The sequence below is a fragment of the Chrysoperla carnea genome, chromosome 2, assembly GCF_905475395.1.
Source record: "Chrysoperla carnea chromosome 2, inChrCarn1.1, whole genome shotgun sequence".
Classification (NCBI taxonomy): domain Eukaryota; kingdom Metazoa; phylum Arthropoda; class Insecta; order Neuroptera; family Chrysopidae; genus Chrysoperla; species Chrysoperla carnea.
The window spans coordinates 23,654,213-23,671,229 of NC_058338.1; the positions used below are offsets into that span (position 1 = coordinate 23,654,213).

The window sequence follows — 17,017 nt, forward strand, 5'->3', positions numbered from 1 at the left end:
AGATCTTTCTTAAAATTTCTAAAGCTATCCAGAATATTCTAGACTCAAACATCTAAACATTTTCAACTTATTTGACATTTTCAACTTATTTGAAACAGTTTAGTACATTTTAAAACTTTCCACATTGTTCTTTAAATTTCTAAAATAGTCCAAAATATTCTGGAAAGATAAAAATCATTTTTACTTCATCAATATATATCTTATAGCTTTCTTGATTATTCTTAAAATTTCTAAAACTATCTAGAATATTCAAGACTCAATCAAAATATTTTCAATTCTCGGAAGTTTATAGATAAATCGAAAATATTTCAGATTATTCTAGAAATGTCTAGACTAATCGAGAACATTCTAGATCAGTCCAAAAAATGTAGAAGAATATCTTTTACATACACCCCCACAACGATCTAAATGCAACCACTATAGTGACACATGGGGACGTTAAGGCTACAATCACCCATAGTCACAATTGCTCTGTGTTGCAAAGTGAATATGACAAAGCTTTTATGATTTTGCTACGGAACCCTAAATTAAGTTGATAACATACAGTCAAAATAAGTTATAACGACGAAAATGAATTTTTTTTGCAAAGGGCAATATAAACTTTTCATGGACATTTTTTGCGTGATTAATAATCTTTTACTTTGCATGTTTTTAATTTTTTTTAATCGCCTACTAAGACTTTACCTTTGATTTACTTAAAAGAAAAATAAACCAACATCTGATTCATTTGGCAATTTAACGAAGTTTTTAAGATATAAAAATCCGGGATATCACATCTCGTATTCAATTTTAATTGATATATCTCAGAAACTACTCACCAAATGTTAAAGAGATTCGAGACAAAATTAATCTACAAATTTTTATCACTTATTTTTATCCAAATCGGAGATAGCAAAACTTTTTCAATCCTTTGTAAAGCGAGAAATAATTGCTAATTAATTAAAATAGTTGATTTCTTTTTTTCTTGGATGTACAATTACTCTTCCTTGTAATGTCAACTATGAGAGCAACTAAAAAATTTTTTTTTGATGAAATTGATATGTTATATTTATTGGGTCTTAGACCTATAGAGATCAGTGATTCGTAATTAATTATCTATTGTTAATAGAGATTTTATATAAATTAATTATTTTTTTATTACTCAATTATACGAGGTTAAGGGCGGGCAATCGAATAATAAGCTATAATGGTCCCCTATGATCTATAAAATTTGTCATAGAATAAACTAATCTAATCTTATTTTATAATATGTGAGTGTCATGTTGATTCTATTTCATTTGGCAAACTTTCCTATAACTATCTCTTAGTCTAGTCATTATTTCCTATTTTAACGATTTTTTCGGCTCAATTACTAATTACGCATTAATTAAATGTATTTCAATGTTATGTGAATAATACATACATTTTATTGGTTGTAAAACGTAGGTTTTTCAAAGAAATTAATTTTGTGTATTACAGGAACTTTCTTAAAAAATATGTTTCCAGTTTCAAGTAGTATCTGTATTTTTGTTTTAAATTAGTGGGTTTTAATGACTCATTTTTATTAATATTATTAAAATTAGTCTACAATTGTCAGTAAAAACCGTGAATAAACGCAGTATTAATGATTAACTACACTCATAAAAGATAATATTTAATAATAAATGGTTAAAATTTTATGTGGATTGATTCGACATAAGTCATACATAAAAGATAACAACTAACAGAGTTAATTGTTTAATTTGCATAGGTATCAATATTTGCAGACCCGTAGCCAGATCTAACTACAAAGGCACAAATTAAAAAGACGTGCAGGATTATAAATTTACAAAAATTTTCCATTTTAACAAAAAACTGCTGTTCTGAATAAAAATCAAAATTTCAAAAATAAAAACATTTTTTAACTATATTACGGCAGATTTCTGAGCTAGTGCAAAGTTTAAATAATTATTGAAAATTATTTTTCGATACAACGTCAATTTTAGCTGTTTAAGGAAACATCAGAATTTTCAGTTAAAATGCTCGAAATCATATGATTTCAGTACTTATTTTCTTGAAATTATTATGTTTTTATACCATGCATATATGAAACTAGCTGGGAACTACCCGCTTTGCTGGGCAACATCCCCACTTGCACCCCTCCCTCCACATTTCCTTGCGTTGGATAACAGTTTTGTAATGTACACGTCATGCTCTTTTATTTGATACCCCACTTAGGTATATTTGTAAATATTCGATATTTCCTTCCCACTTTCTCGCTACACCTTTCTACCCTCCGAAGGTTAAAAAAATTTCTAAATGTAATTTAAAACATTCTGACCAAGTTTTGAACTATTAAAAGCCATAATTGAAAAATATGAATTTTTTATTCATGAACACCCCTGCAACCCCCCTTGTGGGTGGAATTTCGTAAAACATTCTGACCAAGTTTTGAACTATTAAAAGCCATAATTGAAAAATATGAATTTTTTATTCATGAACACCCCCGCAACCCCCCTTGTGGGTGGAATTTCGTAAAATCCGTTCTTAGCTGACCTCTACTTGGCAAAAGGAATATTCCTGCCAAATTTCAAGTCTCTAGGTCTTATAGTTCCAGAGATATCGTGATGAGTGACTATCTATATCTATAGAAAGTCTCCTATATATTTATAGATATACATAATATATTAAGTTTAGTCCAAAGTTTGTAACGCCTAAAAATATTCATGCTATGAAAAAAATTTTGGTATAGGTGTTCATAGAATCACCTAATTAGTCCATTTCCGGTTGTCCGTCCGTCCGTCTGTGGACACGATAACTCAAAAACGAAAAGAGATATCAAGCTGAAATTTTTATAGCGTACGTAGGACCTAAAAACTGAGGTCAAGTTCGTAAATGAGCAATATGGGTCAATTGGGTCTTGGGTCCGTAGGACCCATCTTGTAAACCGTTAGAGATAGAACAAAAGTTTAAATGTAAAAAATGTTCTTTATAAAAAAATAAACAACTTTTGTTTGAAACATTTTTTTGTAAACATCACTGTTTACCCACGAGGGCGCTTATTAGGTGCAAATTTTATAGTATGCATTAATATGGGAATATCAGTGTGTGTGTAGCTATTTAAAAGTGGATATCTTTTTTTATTAACGTGACAACCCTTGTTAACTATATTTTTGAAGTCGATTATTTATTTAAATAAACGGGCAACCCCCCTCCCTTTCCTTAAATTTTGATGACAGATTTGATTTAGATTTAGTCCAACTTTATATAACAAAGTCTCTAGCCTTTTATCCAAAATTGCACTGACGCTAGTACATCCTTTATTATTAGAGACTTTTTAAAAATGATTGAATCTATTTGTAGAGGCTGTGCGCCGTTCACATCAAAATGGTTTTCTGGCGTAATAGTCCTCTTTAATATTGATACTCACCCTGTAGACAAATGAATAACAATATAATAACTAAATGAATATTATTGTTAAAAGTGGCAAATAAATAATAAATTGGTACTTATGTGATACATCGTTTGTAATACTTACTTAGGTATATAAATAATGAACTGTTTAACTGCAATGTTTATAATTTGGTACAAAAGTAGGGCAACCTAAACTCATCTAAAAAGTAACAACACTATAATGTAATTCATTGATAACAAATAATATTGATAATACTATTACCGTGTAAGTGCGTCGTCTGATCAAAATGTCTAGAAAGTAGAAGTTTGAATTTCTATTTAAACGTCAGAAAGGCAGAGCATTTGTTGATGCTGAATATCGTATTTCGATGTATATCGACATTTCATTTGTTTTATAATCTCATCTTAGAACATCTTTTAAAAAATTTTGAAGAATAATTACAGATGGCTTGATCCTCAATTTTAATTGTTAAAAATTGTTTAAATGTTAAAAATTTATTAGTTAAAGCGACATTGTCTACGTTTTTGTTTAAATAAAACACTTCAATAAAACACTTAATTGCAATAAAACTCAATGCTCTTACCTGAATCCAAAAAAATAAACAATTCTATATTATAACACTTTTAAGAATTCATAATAACTTTTAACAATTAAACAATTTTTAACAATTGAAGAATTGAGGCTTTAGAATCAAGTAATTTGTAATTACTTTTCAGAACTGAACTTTTACTGTTCAAAGATGAGTCTAAGATTTTGAAAAGCTCAAAAATTTAATTTATTTGCATCAATTTTCTGCTTTGAAAATAACGTTTCTGGAATTCATGCAAACATTAAACTGTTAATAACTCACTAGATTAAGCCTTAGCTTCGGTAGCCTAAGTAGCCAAGCGGTCTAAAGCGATAGACTACAATTGTTTGTCTACTTGGACTTAGGTTGCGGGCTCGAATCCGGGCAGCGGCAGTGTGAGCAATTATAATTAAGGGGGTGGTAGATCTGATCACATTGTCGTCGCTTGGGTAAGAACGAAGTAACCGACTCCACTCACATCATAAATGTAATTGTATATATGGATGTAGTTTAATAAATAAAGATTAACAAAAAATGATGTGAGTGGCTTCTGTTATAGGGGTATATGTCAGAGAAACGGAGGTTAAATCCCATTATTATTCTATTATAATAACTCTAAGAAAGAATTATGTTTAGTTTTACTACTTTTTACTGCTACTAGAATTTAAGAATTGTATCATTTATGTAAATTTGATTAGCTTCGGCATATCAATAGATACGGTGAATTTTAGGAAAAAATCACAAGGGGCCTTTTGACGTAAAATTACTCGAAAAACTTTTACAGTTTTTCACAGACAGTTTTAATTGGTTAAAAAAATTGACATTTAACTGTTTCTAAGGAGGTAGAGGAATACACAAAAATTGGACCAATAGAGTTACTGGCGTCATTCGTAATATTAATCTGTATGCTATTCTGAACAAGAATCGGTTGACAAAATGAGGTCCTCGGACTTTGCACACTCAACTCTCTATGTAGCGCCTGCTCTTAATCTTATTTTTTTATCAACGTATGTTGGTTGGTTCTTAATAAGAAGGATCTCACCGTTGATTTTTGAACGGGTTTCAACTGATTTTGATAATAATAGAACACAAATGCAATATAATAGTAATAAAATAAATAATACATTGCAACATGAATGATAATAATGATAACACTAACACCGCATTTTATTTACATGCAATGCTTGTCTTTATAAAAATTGTTCTAATCCAACAAAACACCATGATAAAATAATAGAATATTATTTACCGAGTGCAACAACTACCTACCTACAAGCTACAATACCCAAATAAAATAGATAACAACTAAACAGGATATTTACGTCAAAATAATTTATATGCTCCGATAATATCATGCTATGTCAATAACGAGGACAAGGATTTTCTATAACTATCTCATTTATGAGAAAATTAATAAACTGACATACATCTATCATCTCATCTGTTTACAATATAATCATATACAACGCAACGATTATGCGCTTACGCTTTTAATAAAGGTGTTGGAGGAGAGAAATTCCAAATCAAGAAATAGACCCCTATTTACTTTTACAATTGTTGTAAGTAGTTTTTTTTTTAAATAGGTCGAGAGATGTTCTACTGATGCGAACAAAATTTTTGGTGCAAAACACTCATACATGATCTCTATATAAGTGAGCCCGAATAAAAAAACAAACTAGTACGAATAATAAAAAATCAAGCGACCCTACTTTTAATGATGCTATGATGCCGCTTGGTACAAATTTTCTATGGACTCAAAATTTTAATTTTTTTTTTGAGTAGCAGTTCTACCCGTGTGGAATTCCACAGTGCGGCACCAGTGCCTAAAAACAAACTAGAGAAATAATATTTTAGTGAGTAAATTTACTTTCTTTTTATATATAGGCAATTTTATTACAGATATGATATAAAAATTACACAATGAACAAAATTAATTCTTAATATTATTTCTCTAGTCTAGTTAGCACGATAAACTTTAAAATGAGAGGTAAATCATAAATAAGAAAAAATAGATGTTTACACCTAAACATCTCGTTTTGCAGCTAAGCAATCAAAAGTTCGATACGACATTAAAAATTGCACCAGCTCGAACACCGTACTTTTATTGGTCCCCCCGGTTTATTGGTAAAATATGTTGCAGCATTTGTATAGCATCCTTCAATATTTTGTATCGAATTACCAAACACTCTGTATATAGAAGTTACGAGACTGTTAAGATGTGATTATAACGTTTGTCAATTTTCTTAAATGGATGAGATACATCAAAGGAAATGAATGTGTGCTGCGTATTAATAATGCGTGTAAATTATGTTTATGCATTATTACAACAAAAATATTCATTATTTATTTTTATCTTCAATCTTATTTCAGCTACAATTAAATAATGTTCAATTGATAAAACATTTTACATAATTAAAATCCCACATTTCATCTCATTGTTTCTTTTCAAAAGCTTTTGCAGATTTTCCTATAAGAGTCGTTCTAGTAGCTCAGTTGGTTATGGCGTAACCAATTCCGTCCGCGGTATACTTAGAATATGCAAACAAAAAATACTTTTTCAGAATTTAGGATGCAATATATATTTGGGTTGTATTTGGGCAAAATTCTTCCTCTGGAGACTTTTAGCTGAAGTAGCAAAGAATCCGAATACAAATTTTCAGAATAAGGATGTTGTTAAAATTTTTGTCAGAAACGTCGACAATTTTCACTCGTGCAATAAAGGCTTTTGGTTTTTTGAATGGCTAAGGAATACGTATCAGTCAATAGACGTCCTTTTTCATATTTTTCACACTCAATTCCTTTAGAACCTACTGTAGCTCCTGGAGGGATATAAGCATTTAGCTGGCTTTACTGCCATGCTGTCTGTCTGCTACAAACTTTGTAATCTAACCTCTGGTTACGACTGCTGTATTCGTATGATTTTTTTTTTTTGATTACTCGACACTTCCCATGCTACTCCGAAGCTACCGACAAATTTGTTTATCTCTTGTCGTCACCTTTCCATCTTTTTGAAAGCGTCTTAAAATTCACTTTAACTTGTGCATACTAGCCGTGCGCCTGATTTTGTCTATATGACTATGACAAATCGACCGACCCTGGTTGTGCTTTGTAAAATTTCAAAATTCTAGTTCAAATAGGATTTGTAGAAATTTTGATTGTAAAATTTTTAACAGAAAGGCAGATAGCAAGAAATTTTCTGCATAATATTCAATAGATTTAACATTTAGTTTTGAAAATATTTATCATATTCTTTGAACGAAACCAACAGATATTTTTCATAAAATAATTGTTTGGCAAATTAAATGTGTTTTTCGAAATAATAAGTAAAAACCAAAACAAAAAATTTATTATTGTTTTATTTAATTAATTTCTTGGGAAACTCAAATAAACATAATTAAACAAATAAGAATTTCAAGATAATTTTCCAATGTTTTGATTTATTGAAAAAATAAAGAAAAAAACATTTGTTATCAATTAGTCATAAAGGTCATTGAACAAACAACTAGTATTTGAGACAGTATTGATAAATTTTATAAACAATCTTTGAGAAAAGAGAAAAAAATGATACAAGTAAAATGTACATTATATTGTTTGATATACAGGGTAATGGGCGTCCCAGGAGTAAAATTCGAGGACGAAAAGTTTTCTTCCATTTTTTGATCCGATGAGAAGTCGGTCAGAAGTGTTTCAGAAGCGCGTTACAGAGACAAGATGGTGGAGGGGAGGGTGAAATAGTTAGAATATGCTAGAATGGACGCGAGAGCTCCAACATTACGCTGGCGTATACGTATGCATACGTGTGCAAGCGTGTGAATGTGTAGGAAGGGGTGGGTGTAAGTGGATCAGATCAAAAAAGGAAGAGGACTTTTCGTCTTAGAATTTTATTTTCTACCTAATGCAACAAGGGCGTCCGTTATTCCTGAGACATCCTGTAGATTTTCATCCCAGACAAAAATAAGGTGTTATTAGATTGACCTCTTTATCCAATTTCACACGTTATTTCAAAAACTTTTGTGTTAAGAAATTATCTATTTTACTATTATCTATAATTTTATTTGAATTTTTTTTTTTTTTAAGGAGACATTTTGATTTTTACTTTTTTATGAGAGACGAGTGGCAACAATAGGTTAGATGTTGGATAGGGAAAGAACATGTAAATTTATATTTACGATAAAATGTAGTGTTTGTAATGAAACGATGTAATGTAATGAAAGACAGGATAAAGTCTGCCCTTTTGAATACTGAAATACTATATTAAAACGTTATTCTTTATAAATTACCAAACAACTTTTGCTCGAAACTGAATGCATTGTTTTTCGCATTCGATTTCCCTTAAAATATTAAGTTTTTTGATAAATATTAATAAACAAAAGTTGTTTGTTTCTTTATAAAAAATAACGTTTTAATTACTCTATTATCAGTTATGAACATGACTTTAATCGAAATCAAATCTAGAATACTGTTAGAATAGAAACATGATAGGTTTTTTATTGTATTTAAATTAAATTTAACGAATTAAATAAATGTAAGCTTTACCAACGATAATAATTATGGATAGAAACTTTATATTATAAACTTGCTGATAAAACATTTTATTTTTATAATTTAATTATAAAAGTATTAGATAATTTTACATTTGTATGTTCTTTTTGTACACTAAGGTAAATAAGTAAACACTATTTGCACTCAGGATAGATTTATGATATGGTAATAGCACTATCCTTTTCTAATTACACTAGGCGTAGTATACCGAAGCAAAAAGAACAAACTTATGAAATGTATAAAAAGTAATAAGTTCAGTAGGTATGAAACCACACTTATCTTTCGAAAATCATTTAAATGTAAAACGGGTATACCTTTAATGTTTCGAAGCACTCTTCAGATAAACCAAATGTTTGTTGTTGCCTCAAAATCTTAAGATTATTTGTAATTTAAAAAAATACTGAGTGTATTAGTTCCTTAAATCAGGCGTTAGTAGCCGTACAAAAATATTGTCCTTGTCAGTACCGGATTAGCCACGTAGGAAGAGCAAATTTTTAATGAGAGTGCCTATAAGAGCTTCTGGTAGACTTTGCTATAAGCCCCGCGAAAACTTAATCCGTAAATGTAACGAAAGTAGAAATATTACATTTCGTATTACCTATACGTTTTTTTCTATACTTACTTTGTGACCCTTGTTAAAAATTTATGTCAATTGAAACATAAAAAAATATTTTCCATTAATAAAAGTAATTATTATAAATATAATTTATTTAGAAGAATTAAATTCGATTGAATCTAACATAATACAATTTTTTTAATTTTCAGATTATTCTAATGCCATCACATACGTGTGCTCCAATGAGGTACATGTGTGTACCTGTTCTAAAATCAATGCTTAAAACAAATAGTGCTGTTCAAGAACAGGATGAAGAAATGGATGTAGAAATTTTGTAACTTTTTTTATATTTTATAACAATTATTGTATTCAATTCTAGCATGTGTTTCGAATATAGTCGAGCAGAAAAATAGTATATACACCACGGGTCAAGTAAAGAATGTCTCAGCTCTCATATTTGTTGCCCGAGGCGAAGCCGAGATGAACATGAGATTTGAGATAATCTTTACTTTTGCTACCTAGATGTGAAATATACTATTAATGAGTTGGAATTGCTGCCTTTTTTCTATAAATAAAAATATAGTTCCACTCGATGTGCAAAGTCTATATATTATTTCTCAAAGGTGATTATTTGTCTGTATCAATTTTAATGAATATAGTGAAGTCGAAAATTATTGTTATTGAGCCGAAAAACAATATTTACACATTTGTGTAAAAAAATTGCTTCTATTTGAACAAATTTTAAAATTGTCTATATATTATACAAATTGCTATAGACAATCGCGAAACGAAGAACATGTGCCAACTTGTGGTAAACCGGGTGGAAAGTCCGATGCCTACTTAGGGGTAAGCCAAATGCCTAATTGGTAATGCGAAAATATCTCACATGGTCAACTTGTTATATTTATTTCAATAATTTAAGTTTCGTGCATATATTTAACACTTCCTGTAACAGTATAAGAAGGTCTTTTTCTAAAAATAAAAAATAAATCAACCATAGCCAAAGACATATTGACTTTAGCCATAATAAGTATCGAATCGAAAGTAGATTTCAAAAAAGACATTTAATCATTAAAAAGTTTACCAACTTAAATCCAAAATAAATTAAATTCGATGATTAAAAATATACTTGACTTAATAAAAAAATAAAACATAAAAATTAAATTTTGTTTTTTTATTGACAGAGGGGGCTCAAGCTGATTTTCGCATCCCGGTGCCCAATATGGTTAAGACCAAGTTCTGATAAAGCTAAATATATTCGGCATTAAAGTAATAAAGTAAAAATATTATTCATGATATGAAAAAGAGTATGTTGGAGTTGTGTTTGTTTTTTCATTTGGATCTTTTGTCTTAATTAAGATAATTTCATTGTCTTTATTAGTAGCTAATTTATAACCAACGCGTATTACATCTGGTTGCATAGGTTGCACTTTATTTGTATTTCCCACTTGTTGTACATTTGTTTCTGGAAAGTCTTGTGTGTTCGTGTTGAACCAAATTCTGAATCCAAAATAATAGAAAATCTCAACAATACTTAAAACACTTGCGCCAATAAACAAGCCAACTGTACCACCGATTGAAACTAAAAATATAAACATTTCATATTAAATAAAAAATACTACATACCAATCAACAAACAATTCGATTTCAATGTTGCAGAGAGTGCAGTGATGGGAGACATCATATTCTGACATCAGATTGATCGTAGTTCTTCAAAATTATCAAATTATTGTATTTATACCCCTTAGGATTGGGGATTGGAAAAACTGATAAAAAATGAAATAGTGTACTCCACGAGTGTGAGAGAGTACATAAATATGTATATACATTAAGCAATGTGTATAAATAAGAGATGCTATTATATATATAATGTATAACCGTGGTTGTAACCCATATAACCAACTCTTACAATTCAAAGGGGATCAAACCTCCACGTACCGAAGCTGCAACACATTCAAGAAATTGTACCTATAATAGTAAGCTTAATTTGTACATATGTATGTACTTTTCCACACTCGTGGGATGCACTATGCGAAAGTGTGAAAAAAACGCATGGTATAACTCAATAGAGAAAGTCGCAATAAGAGTTTGGTTACTTATAGCGTGAATTCATCCGATTTGAATTATATTATCTTACCTATTAAATCTAATTTATCACGTACTACTGTTCTTTTAAATCGTACTGTGGGCCACTCGTTCATCGAAACAATTATTTCACCGTATTCTGTTTTATCCAATCTATATTTAAAAAACAAATCTTCAAATTATTCCACAATACAATAGCTTCCAAATTCCAGTTTTTTTTTACAAGTTTTGAAAATATTTTATTATTATTATTATTTATTTATTTATTTATTTTTTTTTTTTGGAATCCGCAATTTTTGAAAACACAAAGCTTTTGTCAAAATACTGGTTTAGGTATGTGAAAATATTCCCAGTAAACCACCAACAGTTATTGCCTTATTTAAAAATAAACTATAAATTCTTAATAAAATAATAATATGTCATAAAAAATTATTTATTTATTCTTTATATTTATTGCAATTATTATTCTAAGCTGTATTTTATGAAAATAATATGGCCACTGAGCAAAGATAAAAGATTGAGATTCTCAATGCAGAATGCTAGAGCAGAGATAGATCGTTAGTATAATACAGAATGGGGGGAGAAAGGCGCACGAGCTATTAAAAATGAAGGTGTTATTAAGTAATTACCTGAGATTATTTTTGACGTGAATAACATCAACTTCGTCTTCAACACAAGAGGGTAAACAATCAACGGCCAAGCCTTGTTTCTTTGACCACTTTGGTTTTATAACAGTTAAATCATCAAAATGTTTAGAAATGCAAAGTAAACCCTCTAATTTGCAAATTTTTTCTAAAATTAAAGATAATAATAATTTTTATCGAGGAATTTGGTGTTGCTACTTTTTATAACTTCTAAGTAAAAAATATTTAAAAAGAGTAAAAGTTTCTCATGTTCAATTGTTAAGAAAATCAGAATGGAATAATGTCATACAATGAAGAAAAAAGTTAAAGTAGATCCTCTTCCTCAAATAATGAATGTAGTTAAACAAATAAAATAAAAAACGTTCAAGATAGCAAAAATAAAATAGATAGAAAAAACCAATTTATTTATAGTAAGTAGGGGAAAGTAGTCCATAATGATCCTTAAGGGTAAAATGATCCCTCGTTGTTTTAAGTAAGCCAATAAAGAAAATAAAATAAAAGTAAAATTTCTTTTTTTTTTTTTGTATTAGTTTTTGCCGACTGGCTGTTTTACTATTGGCTTTTGTTGACTTTTAATAGTATTATAAAATATTTTTATAGTCGTATAATAAATTTTAAGGCCAGTTTTTATGACGATATTCAAATATGTAGTTACGAGTAAAATGATCCTTGTAGTTACGAGTAAAATGATCCTCTTTATATAGGCTAAACTGATCCCTATTTTGTGTGTAAAATTATAATAAAATGATCCCCCATCATGTAACGGATCTTGAATGTGTTGATTTAGATGAATTTACCAGTAACTTTTGTTTTCATACTAACCGTTGATGCAATGTAGAAGAACAGCTAATATTTTATGTAAACTGTTTGATAAAAAAATACCAATGGAATCATTTTACCCACTATTCTTACAAGGTCGTTCAAAACGACCCCTTTTGAGAAATATTAAATAGTTCTAAAAATTTGAACATATCAAGAGAAATTGACATGATAATATTATAACATTTGAAAAAGAACTCAAAAATATTTCGACGTTGTACATATGTCAAATAGTTTGGCTATAAATTACATTTTTTCTTAGGGAAATCATTATAGACCACCTTCCCGTATGGAATACGGAATATAAGAAAACTTAAACACTCATACATGCTCATAGTCATCATACATATACATAGTCAAGTAAAATATATTTTACTTGCGTTTGCCATTAAGTGATGTGTACAATTACACAATTTATGATGTTGTCTTATTCTTTCATCAATGACACATCCAAATAAACTGTAATACTTTTGATGTTTTGTATAATTTTCATCCGGATAACGACATTTTCTATGTTTCATTGCTATATTTCTTACTGCTGGTTCATTTTTGGTTTCTTTAATCGATACAATATATTCACGTTTAGCGCCTGTAAGTGTTTTAAATTGATAATCGGGAATTTGTAAACTTGGCATTTCCTCTTTACTTTTTATATATGTTTCAACAGCGGAAGTAAATTGATAAATTATTTTGCCCGGATTAGATTTTTTTCTATCTGTTTTTATATTTTTTGATGGATCGGCCCTAAAGAAAAATAATTTTTTTATTTAAAGATAGGAAGTACTCTATTTTGAATTGACAATATTTTGTCAGAAAAAACTCTGAAAACTGATGAAAATATGATTTTTGAAGGAATCTCTTATTATAATACTAGCCACCCGCCCCGGCTTCGCACGGGTGCAATGCTGATACTAAATACACTACAGAAAAACTGTAAACGTTGTATATAAAAACATAGCGGCCCGCTCTGGCTTCGCACGGGTATATAATATAGCCTGCGTTTGCAATGTATGCGGAAAAAATGTAATTATTTACGACATCACATTAGAAATCTCAAAAATAGCAGTACTTCTCCACTATTTAATGGATGTTATTATACATATAAACCTTCCTCTTGAATCACTCTATCTATTAAAAAAACCTCATCAAAATCCGTTGCGTAGTTTCAAAGATTTAAGCATACAAAGGGACATAGGGACAGAGAAAGCGACTTTGTTTTATACTATGTAGTGATTAATCCCGAGAAAGTTGTTAAGTTTGCAAGGGAACCAATATTAACCTTCAGAGTAACCTTTATTTAAAAGACATGAGGGTATCCTTCATTTAAAAGACCATGTTCATGTTCAATTTAAGTGACGTAAAACGGTAAACGCAATGAGTTTAATATAGAGGATTCGTGCTTGTATATGCGACTTCTCTATCTTATACTCTTTGGTTAAACGCTTATACGGTATTGAGTGGTTAACAATGGGTTGAGTGGTTAACAACTCAATATGGAGTTAAACTTTAAAATGAAGCTAAAAAAGGTACACTTCCATACTCCATTGAGACATCAAGCTCATTTAACGATGGGCATTTTTAAGATCTACATAGGTTCGATTTGTCGACTTGGATTGAACAGATTTTTTTGATAAAAGTCTCTTCCTGAATTGCGATAAAATTTCATCGATACAAGCTTAGCTAGAAGTTAAAGCCCCAAATTTTTAATATAATATACAAAAACTTGGATTTTCACTCACACTCAAGGTTAGGTTAGGTTAGGTTATATTGGTTGTCCACGAAGGACACACTTAGGCTATAGAGCCCATTGTGATACCATATATGAATTTTATCACCTTTCCGCTTATAATTTCATTTATCAGAGGCTGAGTGCACCTCTTCATGCACATAATACCATGCACTACACCAGCCTATCATAACTATTAATTAAATTAATTTTGTTACGACGGCGGGAATCGAACCCGCTACCCTATCACTCAAATTTACCTTGAAAATTTTTAGCTCATAGCCCTCCACAATTCCACAAGCCTAAATCGGACACTGATGGGTAGTTAATTTTATTTCGATTTTTCTTTTAACAGAAATAATTTTAAGAGAAGCTAATTGCATTAAAAATCCTATATAGTATATACCTACCCAGTTTGAAGTGAATTAACTGCGTAGCATAATCCTACTTCAGTTTGTAAAGGAAGAAAATATTTACAACAATCGATTTTTACGTCATTCCAAAAACATTCTCTAAACAAGGAAGTACAATTTTTTCGTAACTAAAATAAATGATCATAAATGAACTTTTAGTATACATCAAATATTGTTCCAACTAGTGTTGCCATCTCTCCAGAATTGATCGGAAGCAAGAACATTTATATTATATTAAGGATATGAAAACTCCTATGCCAGCTATAAGCATCCGTGACTTAATTTAGGGTGCCTATCTGGGCGCAGTCTAGACATCGATACTTTGTACTGCGCATCAGGCTGTCTGACTGATTGAAAACAATTTTGAAATTGTTCAATTGATTGAAAACAAAAGACAAAAAATTGAAGAAAAAAAATACAGCCAAATATAAAACTTGACTCAATGTTTTACAAGGTCCGCCATACCTGTTGATTGAGCAATAGAGCGGTTACTATTAAAAATTTACCTTATCAGAGATGAAAGTGAAATTTATATTACATGGTTCAAAATTCTCTTCCTCGGTACATTGATCTTTAATCAAAGATGCAGTTCCACGAAAAAATCCAATTTCATTAAAAAGGTCTGGGGAGTACGGGGAACCACCACCTTTACCGTAAATTCTACAACAATTATTTTATATTGATAAATTATTCTTCATTATATTCCTTTACCCTTAGTATTTCTTATGCATGGGTAATAAGAATGCAAGGGCAGATCTAGGGGCAGTATCAAAGGGTCATGACTCCCACCTCAAAATCAAATATATTTTTTTTTATAGAAGGCTGACTACTATTTGACTTGCAGGCGGACCTCTCATTGCAAGAGTAGTGTGAATAAAATTTAGAGTTCATCGTGATTATTACTTCTGAAAATTTTGAATTTTTTCTATTACAAATTAAATATTTTCCCAAAAAAGAAAATGCTCCTTAGGTAATACTTTTTAATGCCTTTTGATAATACTTAATTTCATATAAAATTTCAATTTTCATGGTACAGTAGACCCGCGGTAATCCGGCCCCTGTCTGTCTAATCCGACACCCCTTGTAGTCCGACATATAACCATAACAGTAATTACAATGCATATTTATGCAAAAAATGTTTGAAATCTCATCATTTTGATATGTAATTTGTCAGATTACAAGGTATTCTTTTTAATTCCGGACTATAGAAGTTTGGGGCAGTACTCTACTGTCCGACAAATTCAATAATTCGACACCATCTTGCAAAACCTTTTTTCGGATTACCGCGGGTCCACTGTTTTTTAGTATTTGATAATATCCTAAACTCAATATACTAACTCAAGTGCTAACTCTTCAGCGCGATCACCTTCAACTTCACAAACAATAATAGCCGGAAAGTTAGTTTCCCATTCAAGATACGCTGTATCCATAACAAAACTGATACTATTATATTCATAATTTTCATAAGAAGCTTTTATTAAGAAATAAGATGCAATGTAACAAACTACAATACATGTTAACCAAAATAATCTGCAAAGAAAGTATTCATGAGATTTTTTATTTAAAAAAACAAGTGAAAACAAACAATTGACTGAGTTAATTGTTGAAATACCCTGTATAAAAAGTGTTGAATGTCCAAGTGCTTTCACAAGGCCACTAGTTGAAGCTACCTACAAATTTTCAACTCCCTATTTTTATTTGTCATATTTTGCGCCCTCACGGGTGAAGAGTGATGTTAACGAAAAAGGGTTTCGAACAAAAGTTATTTATTCTTTTATAAGGAACATATGGTTACACTTAAATTTTTGTTCTATCTCTTCGAAGGCCACACGAATATTTCTACTAAAGGAATTTTTTTACTTTTGATTATTTTGTTTAAAAATTTCCGAAAGATGCTTTTAGGAAAAATACCGAACTGTCCCGTTAATCATTAGAGTAAGAAAAGCAATTATAAAAATGGCTTTTAATATTCACCTTCCTATCCAATGAATTTCTCTATCAGCAACATAAGAAAATCCATGAACATTACTAAAAAGTAAAAAGCTTCTAACTACGTTTAATAATCGTTTAAGCACCATATTTTTAACAATAATGCATAATGAAAAATACTCACTGAATGACTATTATATTCAGAAAAAAATACAACATGCATATAACCAATTAATTTGTAGTTTTAATAGTAACTTTATCATTAATAATTAAAATTTAATAAAATAATTGTTATCTTTACACATCTTTAAAACTTTAATTTTTATATTGCATTTTAACAAAATGCTATTATGCCATTGAGA

General features: G+C 29.8%; 2 protein-coding genes across 2 annotated transcripts in view; one reads left to right on the forward strand and one right to left on the reverse strand.

Annotated features, from left to right (window-relative positions):
• LOC123294041 (WD repeat-containing protein 75) overlaps positions 1 to 9,632 on the forward strand; it is a 30,047-nt gene extending 20,415 nt beyond the window's left edge. Inside the window, exon 10 of the mRNA XM_044875107.1 lies at positions 9,249 to 9,632. Coding sequence (XP_044731042.1) covers positions 9,249 to 9,377 — 129 coding nt within the window. The 3' untranslated portion in view covers positions 9,378 to 9,632. The remainder of the gene's footprint in view (positions 1 to 9,248) is intronic.
• Positions 9,633 to 10,226: 594 nt separating this feature from the next.
• Positions 10,227 to 16,804, reverse strand: LOC123292570 (sodium channel protein Nach). The gene is made up of 8 exons (XM_044873283.1): positions 16,701 to 16,804; positions 16,065 to 16,256; positions 15,233 to 15,386; positions 14,724 to 14,854; positions 12,964 to 13,232; positions 11,754 to 11,916; positions 11,177 to 11,277; positions 10,227 to 10,621 (listed from the first exon to the last, which is right to left on the reverse strand). The coding sequence occupies exons 1-8, from the start codon at positions 16,802 to 16,804 to the stop codon at positions 10,326 to 10,328; spliced, it is 1,410 nt and encodes a 469-aa protein (XP_044729218.1). The 3' UTR covers positions 10,227 to 10,325.
• Between the last annotated feature and the right edge of the window lie 213 nt (positions 16,805 to 17,017).

What these genes read in the sequence shown, in the direction of transcription:
- LOC123292570 (XM_044873283.1), bottom strand. Translation starts at nt 16,804, where the DNA reads ATGGTGCTTAAACGATTATTAAACGTAGTTAGAAGCTTTTTACTTTTT. An exon ending in GAAATTCATTGGATAGGAAG is followed by an intron (nt 16,257 to 16,700) that starts GTGAATATTAAA and finishes CTTTCTTTGCAG; the next exon opens with ATTATTTTGGTTAACATGTA. An exon ending in CACGTCAAAAATAATCTCAG is followed by an intron (nt 11,278 to 11,753) that starts GTAATTACTTAA and finishes TTTTAAATATAG; the next exon opens with ATTGGATAAAACAGAATACG.